This window comes from Podarcis liolepis, assembly GCF_965112155.1.
Source record: "Podarcis liolepis genome assembly, chromosome: 7".
Classification (NCBI taxonomy): Eukaryota; Metazoa; Chordata; class Lepidosauria; order Squamata; family Lacertidae; genus Podarcis; species Podarcis liolepis.
This window is the reverse complement of record NC_139561.1, coordinates 92710499-92732691: the sequence shown is the minus strand read 5'-3', so window position 1 is coordinate 92732691 and position 22193 is coordinate 92710499. Positions and strand designations below refer to the sequence as shown.

General features: G+C 48.2%; 1 protein-coding gene and 1 long non-coding RNA gene across 4 annotated transcripts in view; both read right to left on the bottom strand.

The window, feature by feature from the left end:
* The window catches only part of LOC310712949, a 2318697-nt gene that overhangs the window by 716355 nt on the left and 1580149 nt on the right, over positions 1 to 22193 (bottom strand). The gene's annotated exons all lie outside the window — the stretch shown is intronic.
* Positions 1 to 22193, bottom strand: part of LOC310712900 (neuroglobin-like) — a 40882-nt gene that overhangs the window by 15046 nt on the left and 3643 nt on the right. For 2 of the 3 annotated variants that reach the window (XM_083516351.1, XM_083516352.1), the window contains exon 2: positions 16432 to 16711. In XM_083516351.1, coding sequence (XP_083372477.1) covers positions 16432 to 16655 — 224 coding nt within the window. In that variant the 5' untranslated portion in view covers positions 16656 to 16711. Of the gene's footprint in view, positions 1 to 16431; positions 16712 to 21431; positions 21714 to 22193 lie in introns of those variants that run through there. The other variant, XM_083516350.1, reaches the window with a different exon arrangement.

Sequence of the window (22193 nt, the reverse complement as noted above, 5' to 3'; positions counted from 1 at the left end):
TCCGCCTCCATGGACAGCTGTGAGTCCAGAATGACTCCCAGGCTGCTCACCTGGTCCGTCAGGGACACAGTTGCCCCATTCAGGACCAGGGTGTCCTCCACACCAGCCCGCCCCCTGTCCCCCCCAAGAACAGTCCTTCTGTCTTGTCAGGATTCAACCTCAATCCTGAGATTTGCTCTTTGTTCTCTTGCTGCAATTCTTAGAGCTTCTAACTGGTAAGAAGACTCCTTTTCCTTTGTTGTGCTTGTCTGCTGACATGGGGGGAAGAAAGCCAATTCCCTGACACAGCCACATTTTGGGAATACTTTCCCCAAAGATCAAACCTTTTGCAAGAAGGAATGTGAAAGGGGAATCGCACCGGGAAATGAGAACGTAAGAACACAGAGACAAGCCTGCTGCATCAGGCCAATGGCCCGTCCAACCCAGCAGCCAACCAGATACCCAAATGGGAAACCAGGAAGCAGGATTCGAACACAAGACCCGCTCTCCCCTCCTGTAGTTTCCAGCAGCTGAGATTCAGAAGCAGTGCTTCCTCCGACCGTGGAGTCAAGATCATAGTTTGGGCCCTGAAATCTCAGGGTCTGGGGCACACCTAACCTGTTCCCCTCACTTTTATTCAAGTCTTTGTTTTTATTGTGCCAGTTAATTTTCATTTGCCATTCGAATTCATCATTTTCAGTTTTTGGAAGCCAGCTTGGAGCTTTGTGGTTTAGAAGAAGGAAGGCTAAGGCTAATCTGACGAATCAATCAATAAATCAGCTGAAATATTATAAATGCCAGGCAGACAAATGACAACCACACACGCATGTCCAGGTTTGTGAAATTGTTATGTACTGAAGTTCTCATCCTGGGCCAGCAGGGGGAGACTGTAGATAGTTTCACTCAGGTCCACATATGCAAATAAGGGATCGAAAGTGACATTCAGTGATTGGATAGTTACAGAAAGTGGTTACTGTTGCGCTGTAGTGGAGCTCTATATAAGCAGGCTGGCTGAACCCTTCAGTTCTGTTCTGGCCTGTGAATAAACAAGAGCTGTTTGAAGAATCGCTGTGTCGTCTGATATGTTCACCCACAACTTAACAGAAATAATAATGTTGGTGGAGAAGCATTGAACTGGGAGGGGTGGCTAACACCCCAGAGGACAGGATCCCACACTTCAAAACGACCTTGACAGATTAGAGAACTGGGCCAAAACAAACAAGATGAACTTTAACAGGGAGAAATGTAAAGTATTGCACTTGGGCAAAAAAAATGAGAGGCACAAATACAAGATGGGTGACACCTGGCTTGAGAGCAGTACATGTGAAAAGGATCTAGGAGTCTTGGTTGACCACAAACTTGACATGAGCCAACAGTGTGATGCGGCAGCTAAAAAAGCCAATGCAATTCTGGGCTGCATCAATAGGAGTATAGCATCTAGATCAAGGGAAGTAATAGTGCCACTGTATTCTGCTCTGGTCAGACCTCACCTGGAGTACTGTGTCCAGTTCTGGGCACCACAGTTCAAGAAGGACACTGACAAACTGGAACGTGTCCAGAGGAGGGCAACCAAAAGGGTCAAAGGCCTGGAAACGATGCCTTATGAGGAACGGCTAAGGGAGCTGGGCATGTTTAGCCTGGAGAAGAGGAGGTTAAGGGGTGATATGATAGCCATGTTCAAATATATAAAAGGATGTCACATAGAGAAGGGAGAAAGGTTGTTTTCTGCTGCTCCAGAGAAGCGGACACGGAGCAATGGATCCAAACTACAAGAAAGAAGATTCCACCTAAACATTAGGAAGAACTTCCTGACAGTAAGAGCTGTTTGACAGTGGAATTTGCTGCCAGGGAGTGTGGTGGAGTCTCCTCCTTTGGAGGTCTTTAAGCAGAGGCTTGACAACCATATGTCAGGAGTGCTCTGATGGTGTTTCCTGCTTGGCAGGGGGTTGGACTCGATGGCCCTTGGGGTCTCTTCCAACTCTAGGATTCTATGATTTTATGAATTGTCTTTTGTAATGACCAGCCGTTATACTGTTGTTAAAATTGGCAGTTTAATCGGGTTCAATTTGAGCACGAAAGATGTTAAATTGTTTTTTTATACACAACAACAGCGGCAAGAGTATTGTTAGTCCAGAAATGGAAGCAAGAAGAGATTCCGACGAAAGAAGAATGGCAAATAAATTTAATGGACTATGCAGAATTGGACAAAATGACAGGAAGGATTCGAAACCTGCGGGACCAGAGATTCACAGAAGATTGGAAGAAATATATGAATTATATGAAGATCAACTGTAGCCAACCAATTACGCTAGTAGGACTACAAGAAGCTGTGTAAGGAGAAATGTATGAAGCATTGCAATTAGAGAAATAGTGATATTAGTTATGAGCTAAATGTAATTGAAGAAGTGGGAAATGTGTGATTAGACTGGAAAATTTTCAGATGAGATTGATGGAAGTCAACAAAAATTGTATAAGATGTAAAATATGTTTAATTACTGTTGAAAATGATATGTTGGAAAATTTATGTATATATAAAAAAAACAATTTGAGCACAAAATGCGAGTGGGCAGAACCTTTCGCAGAGAGAGAAAGAGGTTCCTTCTGTTCTATTTTGGAATAACCGCTTGCAAAGATCCCCAGCTCAGAAGGACATCTGTTTCCTGTCTAGTAACATGTGTGGTTTTCATCTTCTCTAAAGCAACATTTGAAAAATCACCGGTGAGAACCGGGCAGCTAACAGTGCGGTCCGAGGTGGGTTTAAAGGTAGTAAAGGTAAAGGGACCCCTGAGCATTAGGTCCAGGCGTGGCCGACTCTGGGGTTGCGACGCTCATCTCGCTTTATTGGACGAGGGAGCCGGCATACAGCTTCCGGGTCATGTGGCCAGCAGGACTAAGCCGCTTCTGGCGAACCAGAGCAGCACACGGAAACGCCGTTTACCTTCCCGCTGGAGCGGTACCTACTTATCTACTTGCACTTTGACGTGCTTTCAAACTGCTAGGTTGGCAGGAGCTGGGACTGAGCAACAAGAGCTCACCCCGTCGCGGGGATTCGAACCGCCGACCTTCGGATCGGCAAGCCCTAGGCTCTGTGGTTTAACCCACAGTGCCACCTGCGCCCCTAAAAATAATTGACGACCCTCAAAAAGTGACAATGAACTAAAAACAAATTGAAACTCACATCAACTTTCTAAATAGCTGGGTAAAAGGTAAAGGTAAAAGGACCCCTGACCGTTAGGTCCAGTCATGGCCGACTCTGTGGTTGCGGCGCTCATCTCGCTTTATTGGCTGAGGGAGCCAGCGTACAGCTTCCGGGTCATGTGGCCAGCATGACTACGTCACTTCTGGCGAACCAGAGCAGCACACAGAAACGCCGTTTACCTTCCTGCAGGAGTGGTACCTATTTATCTACTTGCACTTTGATGTGCTTTCGAACTGCTAGGTTGGCAGGAGCAGGGACTGAGCAACAGGAACTCACCCCGTTGCGAGGATTCGAACCACCAACCTTCGAACCGCCGACCTTCTGATCGGCAACCCCTAGGCTCTGTGGTTTAACCCACAGCGCCACCCATGTCCCACCGAGGCGGGTTTACTCAGCGGCAAATCCCACGGTGTTCCATGGGACGTACTCCCGAGTAAGTGCGTGGGCTCGCCGCTTCAAATGCCTTCGAGGATCTGCTCACTTCCCGGCCTGTCAATCATTTGCTGCCACGCAAATCAGGTTAAACAAATCAGGGAGGAGGGCAAGGGGATTTAATGAGTGCTCTTGTGGGGAGAGAGAAATAGAAAAAAGAGGTGCTAATTAGGGAAGGGGGGCGGCTATGGGGCGCCTCTTGCATGTGGGCTGCCTGGGGTGAAGTCTGAGGGGGTGCTATTTACTTAGCCACACCTGACCCAGTTGCAGCCTGTTAATTAGGGAGAGAGCGCAAAATATGGTCTGAAGCTCAACATAAAAAAAACAAAGATCGTGGCCACTGAATCATAGAATCATAGAGTTGGAAGAGACCACAAGGGCCATCGAGTCCAACCCCCTGCCAAGCAGGAAACACCATCAGAGCACTCCTGACATATGGTTGTCAAGCCTCTGCTTAAAGACCTCCAAAGTAGGAGACTCCACCACACTCCTGGGCAGCAAATTCCACTGTCGAACAGCTCTTACTGTCAGGAAGTTCTTCCTAATGTAACTGGTCCAATCACCTCCTGGCAAATAGAAAGGGAAGAAATGGAGGCAGTGAGAGATTTTACTTCTTGGGCTCCATGGTCACTGGAGATGGTGACAGCAGCCACGAAATTAAAAGACGCCTGCTTCTTGGGAGAAAAGCATTGACAAACCTAGACAGCATCTTAAAAAGCAGAGACATCACCTTGCCAACAAAGGTCCGTATAGTAAAAAGCTCTGGTTTTCCCAGTAGTGATGCATGGAAGTGAGAGCTGGACCATAAAGAAGGCTGATGGCCAAAGAATGGATGCTTTTGAATTCTGGTGCTGGAGGAGACTCTTGAGAGTCCCATGGACTGCAAGAAGATCAAACCTCTCCATTCTGAAGGAAATCAGCCCTGAGTGCTCACTGGAAGGACAGATCCTGAAGCTGAGGCTCCAAGACTTTGGCCCCCTCATGAGAAGACTCCCTGGACAAGACCCTGATGTTGGGAAAGATGGAGGTCACAAGGAGAAGGGGACGACAGAGGACAAGATGGTGGGACAGTGTTCTCGAAGCTACCAGCATGAGTTTGACCAAACTGCGGGAGGCAGTGGAAGACAGGAGGGCCTGGCGTGCTCTGGTCCAGGGGGTCACAAAGAGGCGGGCATGACTAAACGACTAAACAACAACAACAAAATTAGGGAGAGGGTGCAGGCAGCCAAGCAGCCGAAGGATGGAGAGGTGTTGATGGATTTCCAGCGAGCAGCTTGAGCACCCGAGGCAGCCCCAGCAGGGGGCGCACACGAGCCGCACTGAAGCCCTTTGCAGCCCGGAGAGGTTTTTTTAAAAAATAAGAAATTAACCCTCCCTCCCACCTTTCCTTTGTCTCCTCTTCCCAGGGCCGGATTGAGGTTTGATGAGGCCCTAAGGAGCTCCTGAAGGTAATGGGGCCCTTTATACGTCCAGCTGTCCTTTGTCAGCAACAAATGGCCGCTGTTTTTTGTGTTGAATATATGCTAGATGGTCATTGACGGACCTCATAGGTATCTCAAGCCACTTGCACATGTGGCCACACACAAACATATCTGAGCGGTTTACAACTGTACATAAAACCACAAAATAAAAACCATGGAAAAGTTAAAATCAGAAATCCACTAAGTATTATGGAAAGTTGTAGTCTTCATTGCCTCCATAGGGGTGGCAGAATAGGAAAGTTTCCAGCAGACGTTTAAAAGGCATTTACAGAAGGTGCCTGATTCCAGTGGCAGAGAGTTCCACAGGACTGGGCAGATGACCCTAAAGGCTCAGTTCCTTATGGTTGTCAAATGAGCCTCACCAGCTCAGGGAATGTCCAGTGATGCTCCTTCAGATGATCTCAGTGACTGAACTGGGATAGAAGGAGGTTCCCTGTGATATCCTGGATCCATGTTGTTCAGGGCTTTGTAAATTGATACAAGGACTTTGAACTTGGTTTTGTGGGCAGCCAGTATGGGGCCAGATTGAGGTTTGACGAGGCCCTGAGCTACTGAAAGTAATGGGACCTTTTCTATGTCCAGCTGTCCTTTGTCAACAACAAATTTTTGCTGTTTTTTTGTGTCAAATATATGCTATATGGTAATTTTTGGACCGAATCTGTTAAGTTGTGGGAGAACATATCAGACGACACAGCGATTCTTCAAACAGCTCTTGTTTATTTGCAGGCCAGGACAGAACTGAACTGAAGGGTTCAGTCAGCCTGCTTATATAGAGCTCCAGTACAATGTAACTAAATTTTTTTCTAAAACTATCCAATCACTGAACGTCACTTTCGATCCCTTATTTGCATAACTATCTACAGTATCCCCCTGCTGGCCCAGGGTGAGAACTTCAGTACATATCAGATTCGGTATCGCAAGCCATTTGCACATGTTGCCCTGCAACTAGTCCATGCAGAATGTCAGCACCCTATATATAGAAAGGAGCAAAGCAGGGATATTTGAGGGAGCAGGCGGGGCCCATGGCTTACATCATAGGAGCCTACACAACACAAAACACGGTTGCTGTAGGTAGGTTTTATTTTATTTGCTTTTTATCTTATATTTTGGAAATGTACATCTAGTGGGGGTTTTTTTCCTTTAAATTTTTTTGGGCGCCCGCTAGAGAGTAGGGCCCTAAGCTATATGTAATCTGCCACTGCTCGCCCCCACCCTTCCTTTCTGTCTCCCCTTCGTCCCATTTTTTTACACCAGGGATTGTATCTGACCGGACTGCTGGGCCAGTTCAGAATTCTGCATCAGATTTGGCAACCAGGGGAGCCGCCATTTTTTACAGTTTCAACCCGATTATAAACGTGTATATAGAGAGTTTAAAATCCTACCCATGTTAAATTGTTTTGTAATGATTTCCCCCTATGCTTTTAGCTTCTCTTGTTCCTATTTGTAAGCCTTAAGTCCCTGACAGGGGAAAACGCAGTGTGTTTAATCATCGTCATCATCATCAGTGCTTTTTTGTTAAAAAATGTTTAGGGGCACAGTCATACCTCATGTTACGTTTGCTTCAGGTTGAGCATTTTCAGGTTGCGTCCCACGGCGACCCGGAAGTACCGGAAAGGGTTACTTCTGGGTTTCGCGCTCGCGCAGGCGCACAAAATGACGTCCCGCGCATGCGCAGAAATGGCGAATCGTGACCTGCGCAGACGCACAGATGCTGGTTGCGTTCCTTTCAGGTTGTGAACAGGCCTCCGGAACGGATCCCATTTGCAACCAGAGGTACCACTGTACTCCGATTTTTGACTCAAGAAAAATCACCATTTTATACTTCAAATCGGGGGAAATAAATACAGTAAATGGACAAAAGTACAAAGATTCACAAAATGTTTAGGGGTATCCATTTCTTTGGTTTCTGAATGTTGGAAGTTCCAGGGCCAGAGTATTGACGGCCCAGAAATGGAAGCAAGAAGAATTACCGCTGAAAGAAGAATAGCAGACGAAATTAATGGACTACGCAGAATTAGATAAGATGACAGGAAGAATTCGAAACCTGTGGGACCAGAGACTTACAGAAGTTTGGAATAAATACATGAACTATTTGAAGAGCAACTGTAATCAATAAATTATGGTAGTAGGACTACAAGAGGTTTTGTAAGGAGGAATATATGAAATATTGCAAAGAAGATAAAATAGAGATGCTAGTTATGATACTTAAAAGCAATAGTGAAAGTAATAAACGTAAACTAAGTGGAAAAGGATGGAAAAAATTTAGATGTGATTAACGGAAGTAAAAAAAAATTGTCTAGGATATAAAAGTATGTTTTATAATTGTTGAAAACGATATGTTAAAAAACAAATATATATATAAAAAGGAAGGTCCAGGGCTGATAAAAGAAAGTACCGTATTTTTCGCTCTATAAGACGCACCAGACCACAAGACGCACCTAGCTTTTGGAGGAGGAAAATGAGAAAAAAAATATTCTGAATCTCAGGAGCCGGAACAGCAAGAGGGATCGCTGCGCAGCGAAAGGAGCAATCCCTCTTGCTGTTCTGGCTTCTGGGATAGCTGCGCAGCCTGCATTCGCTCCATAAGACGCACACACATTTCCCCTTACTTTTTAGGAGGGGAAAAGTGAGTCTTATAGAGCAAAAAATATGGTACTTTTTCAGTGCACAGTTAAACTGTGGAACTCACTGCCACCAACTCGGACAAATTCATGGAGGAAAGAAAGGCTACTAGCCTAAGGTTACCAGATTCCCCCCCCCCCCATGAATCCGGGGACACTTTTCAACTTCAATGGATTTTGTATAGGGACTGATTTGTAAATCCGGGGACTGTCCCCGGGAAACGGGGACGTCTGGTAACCTTACATGAGCCACAACGACTCTGTTAAGTTGTGGGCGAACATATCAGACGACACAGCGATTCTTCAAGCAGCTCTTCTTTATTCAGATGCCAGAACAGAACTAAGTGAGGAGCTCAGTCAGCCTGCTTATATAGAGCTCCAGAACAATCGTAACTGTTGCAACTTTCTAAAACTATCCAATCACTGAACGTCACTTTTCAATCCTTCATTTGCATAACTATCTACAGTATCCCCCTGCTGTACATAACAGACTCTGCTCTGCCTCTGTGGCCTGAGCCAGCTGAGCTTCTGAATAGCCAGTTGTTGGAAACAGCAGGAGGCGAGAGGGGTCTTGAGTTCGAATCCTACTTATGGGTTTTATCAGCTGCTTTTAAAATGAGGCTGCATTTTAAATTGCATTTTAACCTGTATTTTAAATTGGTTTGTCCCCCCCCCTCCATTATGTTTTTACTGTGATTTTATTGGTGTTAGCCACCCTGGGACTGGATCTGGCCTGGGAGGGCGGGGTATAAATATTATTATTATTATTACAGATAGGTAGCCGTGTTGGTCTGCCATAGTCAAAATAAAAAAAAATCCTTCCAGTAGCACCTTAAAGACCAACTAAGTTAGTTCTTGGTATGAGCTTTCGTGTGCATGCACACTTCTTCAGATACACTGAAACAGAAGTTGCCAGATCCTTCTATATAGTGAGAAGGTGGGGAGGGGTATTACTCAGAAGGGTGGTGGGAATGGGTGATTGGCAGATAGCTGGGATGAGCCTGTTGACAACTCTTAACGACTGCAATAGGTCTTACAGGAAAAGGCAAGGGGTGAGAAGGTGAGAAATGGCTTAGTCATGTATAATGAGATAAGAATCCAATGTCTCTGTTCAGACCAGGTCTCTCCATGGTTTTAAGTTTGGTAATGAGTTGCAATTCAGCGGCTTCTCTTTCCAGTCTATTTCTGAAATTCCTTTGTAGTAAAACAGCTCCTTTGAGATCTTGTATAGAATGTCCTGGGAGATTGAAGTGTTCTCCTACTGGTTTCTCTGTTTTGTGATTCTTGATGTCAGATTTATGTCTGTTTATTCTTTGGCGTAAGGTTTGGCCTGTTTGTCCAATATAGAGAGCTGAAGGACACTGTTGGCATTTGATGGCATACACAATGTATGCCATTGTGTACACATTATTACAAGCGTCTGTTTGGCCACTGTGAAAACAGGGGGAGACATTGGTCTGATCCAGCAGATTCTTCTTGCCCCCCCCCGCCCCCAATGTTGAGGTCGGGTCTGGGCCCAGCGGTGCAAATTGGGAGACCCTAACAGCCTCGAAGAAGATGATTGCCTCTCCAGCAGCTTCTGATATTTGCCTAAGAACTTGGCACGCTCGGTTCCGTCGCAAACAAATAAAAAGTTTCTTCCACAAACAAGAGATCAGGGCGATCCCACCCTGTCTGAACGAAGCGGAGGGCAGGTCAAGTTCCAGAACGGGGTGGGAGGGAGAAAAAATATGGGCTGTCTCCAGATCCCTTGCCTGAAAAGCCCCTTCTCTCCGCTGCCTCTCTCCCTCTCTCACACACAGCCACCTGCAAAACTGCTTTCCTGAAAGCCAATTCGATTTAGCCAGACACAAAACAGATCCCTGGAAAAAAGCAACAACGCATTGCTCAGCGCAGGTCAAAAACAAACACGTGTGCCAAGAACGGCCTCAAGGAGGCTGCAGCAGACGGTTAAAAGCATGTCCCCAGCAAGAACCCTGGAGAAGGCAGTTTGTTAAGGGTGCTGGGAATTATAGTTCTGCGTGATGTAAATGTTACGAGAATTGCAAGGTCTAAGATATAAAGCAAACGTTCATAAATGTACGAGGCAAACACATACATAAATATAGAAACCACAGGTCTGAAACAGTACAGTGGTACCTCGGGTTACAGACGCTTCAGGTTACAGACTCCGCTAACCCAGAAATAGTGCTTCAGGTTAAGAACTTTGCTTCAGGATGAGAACAGAAATCGCGCAGCGGCAGCAGGAGGCCCCATTAGCTAAAGTGGTGCTTCAGGTTAAGAACAGTTTCAGGTTAAGAACGGACCTCTGGAACGAATTAAGTACTTAACCAGAGGTACCACTGTACAGGAAAAACAGTCCTAAAGCCATTTTGACTCTTTCACTAACCTCAAATATTCCTCTGCAGTTTGGATGGAAATGGGAAAAACCTCCCCATTGTCTCTGCGCTCACAAATCCTGTCTTAAGGGCACATTTGTGTATGAATAGGGTGAGCCTGTGTCCTGGACTCAGGAATTACCGTATTTACCATCACAAAAAAGAATGCCCAGGTAATGCAATCAGTGACCATTATCAGGTATCCTGGCAGACAGGATTTCTGCTGTAGACCACCTCCTTCTGTGATGTATGTATGATGTTTTTGGGGGTGGTCTTGGGCTGCAGGGTGGGCAAATTGAAAAGTCTATTTAAGGGCTTGCACACCATTGTTCTGGGTTCCTCCTCTCTCCTCCTTCGTGTTGGGAGTGAGGACCCTGTTGCAACAGATCAATAAAGATCAGGCTTACTAGCTGCTTTGCTTCTCAATATTCTCAGGTTGGCCTCTGTTATTTTCTCCTACCGATAGGGAACCTACATAAGGACTCTATATATGGGCTCTTGGGTACCCCATAAGGGAAAAGGGGCAGATTTTTTTCTTACAAGGTTTATTTTCAAGGTTCTTTTCTGGAGGGGTGCTAGAAAAGGCTCGTTTCAGCTCAAAACGCCTTGGTTCCTCTCCTTTTGCTCCCCAACGCTAAGGCGGCCCCACACCCTGCTGCTGCGCCTAAATACCTCTGAGCATGTGTGAAGTGCATTCCCCCCATACTACTACTAATAAAATTTTATTTATATCCCGCCCTTCCCAGCCGAAGCCGGGCTCAGAGTGGCTAACAACAATAAAAGTAACAGCATTCTAAATTCATTCCAAAATCAATTCAAAATCAAATTAATGGCAACCATTGGGCTAGAGTTCTGTGAGGATTACAGAAGGAGAGAGGGGTCAGGCTGTGCCTTGGCCAAAGGCCCGGTGGAACAGCTCCGTCTTGCAGGCCCTGCAGAAAGATGTCAAATCCCGCAGGGCCCTACTCTCTTGTGACAGAGCGCTCCGCCAGATCGGGGCCAGTACTGAAAAGGCCCTGGCTCTGGTTGAGGCCAACCTAACCTCTCTGTGGCTCGGGACTTCCAAGATGTTTTTATTTGAAGACCGTAAGGTCCTCCGTGGGGCATACCGGGAGAGGCAGTCCCGTAGGTACGAGGGTCCTAGACCGCATAGGGCTTTAAAGGTCAAAACCAGCACCTTAAACCTGATCCTGTACTCCACTGGGAGCCAGTGCAGCAGGTATAGCACCGGGTGAATGTGATCCCGCAGTGAGGACTCCTTAAGGAGTCTCGCTGCAGCATTCTGCACCCGCTGGAGTTTCTGGATCAGTCTCAAGGGCAGCCCCATGTAGAGCGAGTTACAAAAATCCAGTCTGGAGGTGACCGTCGCATGGATCACAGTGGCTAGGTCAGGGCGAGAGAGGTAAGGAGCCAACTGCTTAGCTAGGCGGAGATGAAAAAATGCCGCCTTTGTTATAGCTGCATTCTGCGCCTCCATGGAGAGGGAGGTATCAAAGATTACACCCAAACTCTTAACGGATGGTGCTGGCACTAACTGTGCCCCCGCAAGAGATGGGAGTTGCCCCCCCCCCAATTCCATATCGTCCCGACCCAGCCAAAGGACCTCTGTCTTCGAAGGATTTAACTTCAACCGGCTCCCACGTAACCATCCAGCGTGCCTGCTTTATTTGTACATCTAAAACAAAGAAGTTCTTCCTTGAAGGCCGGAGGGCAGGTGGTTCAATTGACCAATGCGCACTTCCTCTTGCAAGAATTTAAAAGCATAATCATCCACACACCAGATCAAGGAAGGAAGGCTAAAGGAACAGGCTGAGAAGGAAGTCACCTCAAATTGTCTACACGGAGCTGCTCATCTGCAAACTGGATTGCTATCTTCACAGCACGCTCCTTAAGCCAGTCTCAGAATTCCTGGTTTCAATGGGTGGGGTGGGGAATACATTGAGACAGAAAGAAAAAATGTTTCTGCAATGTCACTATTCAAGCACATGCACCAGAAATGTAGGCTAAATTGGATTAGCAAAGTGCAACAAAGCCACTTTAAAAACAGCAACACAATTCTGGATTTTTTGCAGTTAGGGAAGTGAGCAGGAAAATGTTGGATGAACGGGTTGCTAATAGAAAGCCATCTGGTGGGAGGGTGTTCCACAGGGCGGGTGCCACCACCGAGAAGGCCCTCTGCCTGGTTCCATGTAACTTTGCTTCTTGCAGTGATGGAACCGCCAGAAGGCCCTTGGAGCTGGACCTCAGTGTCCGGGCTGAACGATGGGGCTGGAGACGCTCCTTCAGGTCTACTGGGCCTTTGAGGCCATATAGGGCTTTCAAGGTCAGCACCAACACCTTGAATTGTCCCCGGAAAAGTACTGGGAGCCAATGTAGATCTTTCCGGACCAGTGCTATATGGTCACGGCTAAACATGAGGAAGAACGTTCCGGCAGTAAGAGCTGTTCAAGAGTGGAACGGACTCCCTTGGAAGGTTTTGGGCTCCCCTTCCTTGTTTTTAAGGAGATCTGTCCTGGATGCAGAGGGTTAGGGCTGGATCAGGGCCAGATGTAGGTCTGACAAGGCCCTAAGCTACTGAAGGTAATGGGGCCCTTTCTATGTCCAGCTGTCCTTTGTCCACAACAAATTGTCACTGTTTTTTGAGTTGAATATATGCTATATGGTGATTTATGGACCTAATAGGCATCTCAAGCCATTTGCATGTGTTGCCCTGCAACCAGTGCATGCAGAATGTCGGCACCCTATATATAGAAAGGAGCAAAGCAGTGATAATTTAGGGAGCAGGCGAGCAGGCGGGGTCCAGGACTTACATCATAGGAGCCTACGCAACACAAAACACGGTTGCTGTAGATAGGTTTGGTTTCATTTGTTTTTTATCTTATACAGTCATATCTCGCGTTACGTTTGCTTCAGGTTGAGCGTTTTCAGGTTGTGTCCTGCGGCGACCTGGAAGTACTGGAAAGGGTTACTTCCGGGTTTCACCGCTCGCGCATGCGCAGACACTCAAAATGACATCGTGTGCATGCACAGAAGCGGAGAATCGCGACCCGCACACACGCAGACATGAGTTGTGTTCTGCTCAGGTTGCGAACGGGGCTCCGGAACGGATCCCATTCGCAACCAGAGGTACCACTGTATTTTGGAAATGTACACCCAGTTTGTTTTTTCCTTTAATTTTTTGTTTAGCTTATACGTAAATCCGGCAATGGATTTACAGTTCTATGATTTAGCAAAGATGGAGGATGCCTGCGAAGGAGGCATCTCACCTGAAGGAAACTGACACCCCCCTCTTGAGCATTTGCCCATTTTTACTTTGCTTTAAAGTCCTAAAGTGAATCGTCCGCTTGCCAGGGAAATGCACAAACAACAACAAGAACAACACCCCCCGAGTGAACACCCAGGCAGGCGCCCTGCTTGCTCTCGCCATTACCTGGGAATCAATATCGAGGCATCCTGAGCGCGGTAACCGCAAACGCCCCATTTTCTCTTGGAATCAATCCCTTCTGATGCAGATAGAGAGCACAGCACAGGGAAAACAAACTCAAAAAGGTCAATGGCAACTTGCTCCCAGCATCTCTGGATCCCTAAGGATGTCAGCAAACAAAAGGGAGGTCGTCACGGCGACGGTATTTGGCCCAGCGGCCGAATGCACGTTTGGAAAGGGAGTCGCCGAAGGTTCGTTCTGTAATGGTGTTGGGAAAGACTTCTGCCTGAAGCCTCAGGAAGCAGCTGCTGGCTAGTGTGGGCAACCCTAAACAGCCTCGGTCCAGTATATCTGAAGGAGCGTCTCCACCCCCATCGTTCTGCCCGGACACTGAGGTCCAGCTCCGAGGGCCTTCTGGCGGTTCCCTCCCTGCGAGAAGTCAAGTTACAAGGAAGCAGGCAGAGGGCCTTCTTGGTGGTGGCACCCACCCTGTGGAATGCCCTCCCATCAGATGTCAAATAGAACAACAACTACCAGACTTTTAGAAGACATCTGAAGGCAGCCCTGTTTAGGGAAGCTTTTAACACTTGATGTATTACTGTATTTTAATATTGTGTTGGAAGCCGCCCAGAGTGGCTGGGGAAACCCAGCCGGACAGGTGGGGTATAAATAATAAATTATTATTATTATTATTATTATTATTATTATTATTATTATTATTATTATTAACAGGCTGGGCTAGGGACCAATGCTTGTGTCAAGGTACCCAAAAAGAGAAGAAGAGCCTGATGGATCATTCACTCCAGCACCCTGATTTCACAAGAACCTAGGTCTCTAGATAGACTGCTCTTGGCCTGGAGGTTCCATCAGGAACGCCTGACTCCTGGATCACGCCAAGGGCCCATCTTCTTCTCCCAGGGAACCAGGTGCCCCAATGAGAAACTTCCAAGCAGTACCCGCAAGAGCACTATCCCCTCTTGTGGTTTCCAGCAACTGGTACCCAGAAGCACTGCCGCCTTCGGTGGTGATGGCAGAGCAGCACCATCATGGCCGGTAGCCATCAATAGATGGTGGGCACCACTGTTTCCTGCTGGAGGGAGTTCCGTCGTTTAACTACGCAATGCTGGGGTGCAGAATGAATAGGGCCATGAGCCTGATCTGACTGATGCCTCAGTCCTCAACCGAAATCAGGGCAATTTGAGTGGATCCTGGCTTCGGCCGAATCTGGTTCAGACAGTGCCATTGGCCTGCCCAGAGAGATCCAGGGCTCTCAAAAGGTGGGAGAGGGAACAACACAACAAGACGGAAGAAGTAAAAAATTGAGATCACGCATGGGTGAATGGGAGTGGGGGGTATATGGGAATTTATAATATCATTTATAATATAAATGTTCTAATCGTGTTGCATTTATATACAGCAAAGGGAAGTTTAGAGTAATTAGGTATATTTTAATTCAGATAACTTATGCAATAGGTTTAAGTTAGAAAATGAATATGGATTCTGAATTTGATGTTTGTAACTCTCTTTGGTTTTGGAAAAATAAAGAATTTTTTTTGGGGGGGGAGGTGGGAGAGGGAGTCGCAGGTCCCCTCTGCAAAGAACAACACAGGGCTCTTTGCAAAAGGGCTTTGAAACAGCCCCGCACTGAGCCTTGCCTATGCAAGCGCCTCTTTCCCAAGCAGGGGAACAAACCTGCAAAGCCAAAGCGAGCAGAATTGAACCCTCTGCTCACCAGGGTCGAATCCTGCTAGTTGCAGGGGTCTGCTCCAACGCATTCCCTACAGCTTCATGAAATAGCAGAACTTTTTTCCTCCCTTTTTTTTTTGAGAACTTGGCTTGTACCTTATCATATCACAGAATTATAGGATTCTAGACCTGGGAGGGGGTCCTCCATTTAGCCCAACGCCCTGAAAAGCAAGAATCACAACTAACGATGAGAGAGGGCCATTCAACCCCTGCTTAGAAACCTCCAGTGGAGTCCACCGCCTTCCGAGGAGACCATCCTGCGGTCAATTGGCTCTTAATACATCAGCCGCACCTGTGAGATTCCTACGCATCACAAGGATGTTCAGTTCAGGTTATATTGTAGTGAATAAGTTTTAATTTATATGTTTTTAAACTGTTGCTATACAGTCACGGGACGCAGGTGGCGCTGTGGGTTAAACCACAGAGCCTAGGACTTGCCGATCAGAAGGTCGGTGGTTCGAATCCCCGTGACGGGGTGAGCTCCCGTTGCTCGGTCCCTGCTCCTGCCAACCTAGCAGTTTGAAAGCACAAAGTGCAAGTAGATAAATAGGTACCGCTCTGGTGGGAAGGTAAACAGCGTTTCCATGCGCTGCTCTGGTTCGCCAGAAGCGGCTTACTCATGCTGGCCACATGACCCAGAAGCTGTCTGTGGACAAATGCCGGCTCCCTCAGCGAAAAAAGCGAGATGAGCGCTGCAACCCCAGAGTCGGCCACGACTGGACCTAATGGCCAGGGGTCCCTTTACCTTTTTATACAGTCACACCTTGGGCTACAGCCTCTTCAGGTTGTGTTTTTTCGGGTTACGGACCGCCGAAACCCGGAAGTACCAGAACGGGTTACTTCCGGGTTTCGGCGATCGCGCATGTGCAGAAGCACTAAATTGTGCTTTGTGCATACGCAGAAGCGCTGATTCACAACCAGCACGTGTGCAGACGCGTGTTGCAAACACTGCAGGTTGCGAATGTGCATCCCGCACGGATCACGTTTGCAACCGGAGAGTCCACCGTATCTGTCTTGCCCCTGTTATATCTAATTGCAAATTCAAATGTATCTCCGTTGTGTTTTACGACTTCCTTGACTGTGTATGTGAGCTGGAGCTGGTCTGTGACCGGAATAATAAATTCGAAAGGAAACCCTCCGTGCCACACACACACACACAGCTGGCCCTTACCTGATGAAGACTATGACCCCGACCCTTGCAATGTCTTTGTGCAGGATCTTCCAGGATTCTCGGATCAGGGCCTTCTGAGACTCTGAAAGGGAGAGCCACTCAGGGTTTCCCCCACACTCAGTCTCCTTGCTCAAGTCCAGCCCGCCTTCCACAAACGACCCTCTCTTTTCCACGTCAAAAGTTGGCTCCGGTGTGACGCCTGGTCCTGATAAGGCACACCCCATCTTTCTCTGGGGGGACAGATTCTGGCACCCTGGGTCCTCCTTTCCCTCCACAACAGCTAAAGCAAACAGAATTTTTTTATTTGAAAGATAGCTGGAGACAGAACAAACAGGCATTAATTGAATCAGCTCTCGGGGGAGAAGGGAGAAGCGCTGGCGATGGTTTCGCGGCACACGTTGTTCCCGCTGAAAATTGTACGCGAGCCGGAAACGGTCCGCCAGGCCCACTTTGTTTCACAGAATTGGAAAGGGACCCTGAGGGTCATTTAATCCAACCCCCTGCAATGTAGGAATCTTTCCCACAACTCTGAGATTAAGAGCTTCATGCTGTGCCCACTGAGCAATCCCACCTAAGCTAGTTTCAGTTATATTCCTATCCAAACCTCTCCCTGAAGAGCGGGGGGCAGAGTCTCCCCACCCCACCCCAGATAACCTCATCACAGCCTTGCAAGGTAGGCCAGCTTGACCGACGGCAGAGGACATTCAAGGGCTGGACAGTGATTTGAACCCAGGGCTCGGGTTAAAAACACTCATGCACACACTCAACCGAATGAAAAGGGTAGTTGTGCGTGTGGAGGCTGTGAAAAGGGCAGATTCCATGCTAGGGATCGTTATGAAAGGAAATGAATATAAAACTGCTGTTATCATAATAAGGCCATTATGCAAATCTATAGCGCATCTGGAACACTATGTAGCGTTCTGGTCGCCTTGCCTCAAAATGGATATTGTAGAGTTGGAAAAGGGAACCAGAACGACCCACTTCCCTGTGAGAAAAGGTTGTTGCGTTTGGAACTTAGAATAGGGTTACCAGACGTCCCTGGTTCCCGGGGACAGTCCCCGGATTTGCAAATCTGTCCCCGGACAAAATCCGTCCCCGGAATGTCCCCAGATTTGCAAATCTGTCCCCGGGAAACGTGGCAGCGGCAGCCTCAGCAACCCGGAGCCAGCCTGGTAGCGCAGTTGGCTCTGGCTGGCATCAGGAGCTGCTCGCTGCCGTGGCATCCACCATTTTTCCTGAGCCACGGCAGCGAGCAGCTCCTGAAGCCAGCCAGCGCCAACTGCGCTACCAGGCTGGCCCCTCCTGGGCAACGGCTGCCCGCCCGTGACTTCTGAACCTCCCCTGATCTGTCAAAACAAAGGGGGAAGGAGATTGGGGAAGGCTTGGGAGTCACAGGCGCGGGGCGCACCGTTGCCCAGTCTCTGCGCATTTATGTTTCGCGGGGTGCGAAAGAAGGGCTTTGCACCTTTATACAATATGCATGTGTGCTTGGGCCCAGGGTCTTTGGCCTCACCATCCCCACTACTGACTCCCTGCTGCTACTCAGATTCAAAAAAAGAAAAAAGGAAAAAAGTATCCTCGGATTCGTTGAAAAAAAAATCTGGTAACCATAACTTAGAATCAGAGTTGAGACCCTGAGGGTCATCTAGACCAACCCCCTGCAATGCTGGAGTCTCAACTCAAGCATCCATGACAGATGGCCATCCGACTTCTGCTTCAAAACCTCCAAGGACGGAGAGGCCACCAACTGCGGGAGGCAGTGGAAGACAGGAGGGCCTGGCGTGCTCTGGTCCAGGGGGTCACGAAGAGGCGGACACGACTAAACAACAACAACAAGTATTTTATGCTGCTTTTATAATTAAGTGTTTTCAATTTGTTGTTAGGCACCCTGAGCCCGGTTTTTGAACTGGGAAAGGTCGGGGTATAAATAAAATAATAATAATAATAATAATAATAATAATAATAATAATAAGCATATTTTAAGTTGGTTTCTCTTCTCATTGTAAGCAGTCCCCAGGTTGTACGCAGAGCGGCGTGGGAATGCCTAAACTCAATAAACGCAGGGTGCACGTTGCAATTAACAGTGTTCCTTGCACTTCGACAAAGAGCTTGAGGTTTTGCAGTGGGGGGGGGGGCGGGCGGTGGATGGGAAGCAGTTGGCGCCAGCGGGGGGGGGGCACTTCTTGCCTCCCACCCACCGGCTCTGCTGGTACACATGGCCACTTGGGAGCCGCTGCCAGGCTGCGAACGGAAGCCTCTGAGCTGCTGGAGGAGATCCATGGAGAGGCGCCGGCAAACCAGAGTGTTCGGCTGAAGCGGTGCCAGTTTCTGTCCGGAAAAGTACAAGGGTGGGTGGGAGAGACCGGGGAAATCTCCAAGGACCCAAAGATGGAGATGGGAATGATGGGGGAACCCCAAAGCTCGCAAGGAGCATCTCAGGCCCCAAATTTATGGGGCGCAAAATTAGGGTGGACTCTGGCAATGTTACAAGGTGGGCCCTGGAGTTGTTGTTGTTTAGTTGTGTCCGCCTCTTCGTGACCCCCTGGACCAGAGCACGCCAGGCACTCCTGTCTTCCACTGCCTCCCACAGTTTGGTCAAACTCATGCTGGTAGCTTCGAGAACACTGTCCCACCATCTCGTCCTCTGTCGTCCCCTTCTCCTTATGCCCTCCATCTTTCCCAACATCAGGGTCTTTTCCAGGGAGTCTTCTCTTCTCCTGAGGTGGCCAAAGTCTTGGAGCCTCAGCTTCAGGATCTGTCCTTCCAGTGAGCACTCAGGGCTGATTTCCTTCAGAATGGAGAGGTTTGATCTTCTTGCAGTCCATGGGACTCTCCAGAGTCTCCTCCAGCACCAGAATTCAAAAGCATCCATTCTTCAGCAATCAGCCTTCTTGATGGTCCAGCTCTCACTTCCATACATCACTACTGGGAAAACCAGAGCTTGAACTATATGGACCTTTGTCGGCAAGGCGATGTCTCTGCTGGGCCCTGGAGACGGAGGTTAATTGGGAGGGCAGACCAGCCTTGCTCAGAGTGTCTTTGCTGTGATGTGCAGCCAACTTCTTAATATTTCTCCACCTGGAGACTTCAGATCAGACCTGAAGGTCTGGAAGTCCTAAACCACATCCTTTCTCCTCAGGTGTGCCTCTCCTCAGCCCTCGTCTCTCTGCGCCATTCTTGCGTGCTGTTACCTGCCTGGAAGGTGTGGTTGTGCCTCTTCCCAAACTGGACTGTGAGTTGTTTTTTGTAATTTAATTTTTTTATTTTAATATAATAATTCAACATTAATACATACATATTACAAATATACAGACAAACATACATTTCATACAATCCTTAAAAATATTCATACATACCCACACTCAATCCCACAAATACTTCCTTTTCCCACCACCACCCCTCACCCCACCCTTGTGTTAGACTTCCAATCTACTCAGTTGCAATTTCTTTCCCCTTCTATTACTTTCTTTCACACACTTTTAAACCAACTTTCTACTTCTTTTTCTGTTACACATTGTTATCCATCTTATTTAGTATTTCATTATTTATAACAGAACTTATTTATTCTAACAGGAGTTCTGATTTTTCACTATGATTGTGCAAGTATCCTTTAAACACCTTCCAGTCCTTGTCTATCTTCTCTTTTGAGATCCTTCCAATTTCTCCCATTGTTTTGGAAACATTGTACTACTCCAATAATTTGGCAAGCCACTTTTGTCGGTATTGTACCACTTTTCCAATTTGGGAAAATGGAAAAGTGGACCGTCAGTTGTGTGCCTGTGTGTAGCTGTAGAAACTCGTGTGTGGCCAGAATTCAGCCAACAGAACAAAGGCAAGAGTCAAGCCACCATCTCCCGTTAGAACGCAGCTGTCGAGGGGTTTGCGCGCACAGGAATGTGTCCCCCGACCTTAATTTCTCGCACTGCACTGTGACAAACCTGGGTTTGCCACTGAGCAGAAACTCAACAAGCACCAGGAGACAGATGCGCTTCTGAACACCCGACTGACACCCCCGCATGCTAAATGCTTCAGGCTACACCAATGAGCAGTGGTGTAGCGTGGGGGGTGCAGGGGGGGCCGGCCGCACCGGGCGCAACATCTGGGGTTAGGGTTAGGGTGCGCAAATCCACGGGTTAGGGGGCGCAAATCCATGGGTTAGGGGGCGCAAATTACTTGCTTTGCCCCGGGTGCTGACAACCCACGCTATGCAACTGCCAATGAGACATAATTTGCGAACAAGTTGGGTAGGAGATAGGGACGCAGGTGGCGCTGTGGTCTAAACCACAGAGCCTAGGGCTTGTCGATCAGAAGGTCGGCGGTTCGAATCCCCGCGATGGGGTGAGCTCCCTTTGTTCGGTCCCTGCTCCTGCCAACCTAGCAGTTCAAAAGCACGTCAAAGTGCGAGTAGATCAATAGGTACCGCTCCGGCAGGAAGGTAAACGGCGTTTCCGTGCGCTGCTCTGGTTCGCCACAAGCGGCTTAGTCATGCTGGCCACATGACCCGGAAGCTGTACACCGGCTCCCTTGGCCAATAAAGCAAGATGAGCGCCGCAACCCCAGAGTCGGTCACGACTGGACCTAATGGTCAGGGGTCCCTTTACCTTTACCTTTAGGTAGGAGATAAAGGAGGAAATGTGGACATGTAACCAGAGATCTCTAATATAATCGCTTTTTTCAAATGGTCTGGGGTTTTGTTTTTTTAACAGATTAATCAACTCAATTTTTTGTTGATTAACAACCAGCTGAAGCCAGGAAGGGAGCAGTCTTTTGTTTCTGGTGTGTTAATGTAAGGAATAGTGAAAGAGAAATATTCTTAAAGAATGGATACCTTTTGTTGTTGATGATGATGATTAACAGCCAGGACCGTTTATTAAGCGGAGGCGTGGGGGCTTCGGTCCAGCTCGTTTACATCCCGGGCTCTGCGCTACACCTAAGTAAGAGGCTCCCGGATCACAGCCCAGGCGCCCTCCCACGCCCTCTAAGTGCCCGGCGCCCCTTACCTGTCCCCGTCGGGGGAACTCCACGCGACAGGAGTACCAGCAAGATCAGGTGGCTCGCCAGCTGTGCCATCCTCACTCGGCTCCGGGATCGCACTAGGCTTTTCCCTGCTCCTGTGGCAGACTCCGCAGGGGGGCGGCAGGCGGCGAGGTGGCCTTGCGCCCGCCTCGATTGCGCCCTGCAGGTGCCCAGGCAGCCCCGGAGGGAGAGGATGCGAAGGCGCTTCCCTGAGCCGGACGCAGTGCGCTCCGATGGACGGCTGAGAGGAGGGGAGCCGGGAAGGGAGCGCGCCCTGACTCTCCTTCCCCGACACTCAGCCTGCGGCACCCTCCAAAATCTGGCGCCCCTGCGCCACTAATCTCTGTGGGTAAGACGCCCCTGTATCATAGCTGTCAACTTTCCCCTTTTCTTGCGAGGAATCCTATTCGGAATAAGGGAATTTCCCTTTAAAAAAGGGGGAAAGTTGACAGCTATGCCCTGTATAGCAGCAACAACAATATTTAATCAAGCAAAGGAACCTATAGTGAGGCTTTTCAGGGTTATTAGAAAGTAACCGATTCATCACTTAAGAAAGCCAAGGAACAAATTCCTTAACTGGCAAGGTTCTCAACCTGTGGGGCCCCCCAGATGTTGTTGGACTACAACTCCCATCATCCCTAGCTAGCAAGACCAGAGCTCAAGGATGATGGGAGTTGTAGTTCAACAACATGGGGGGCGACGACCCACAGGTTGACCAGGCCTGTGCAAAGCACGATACTGCATAT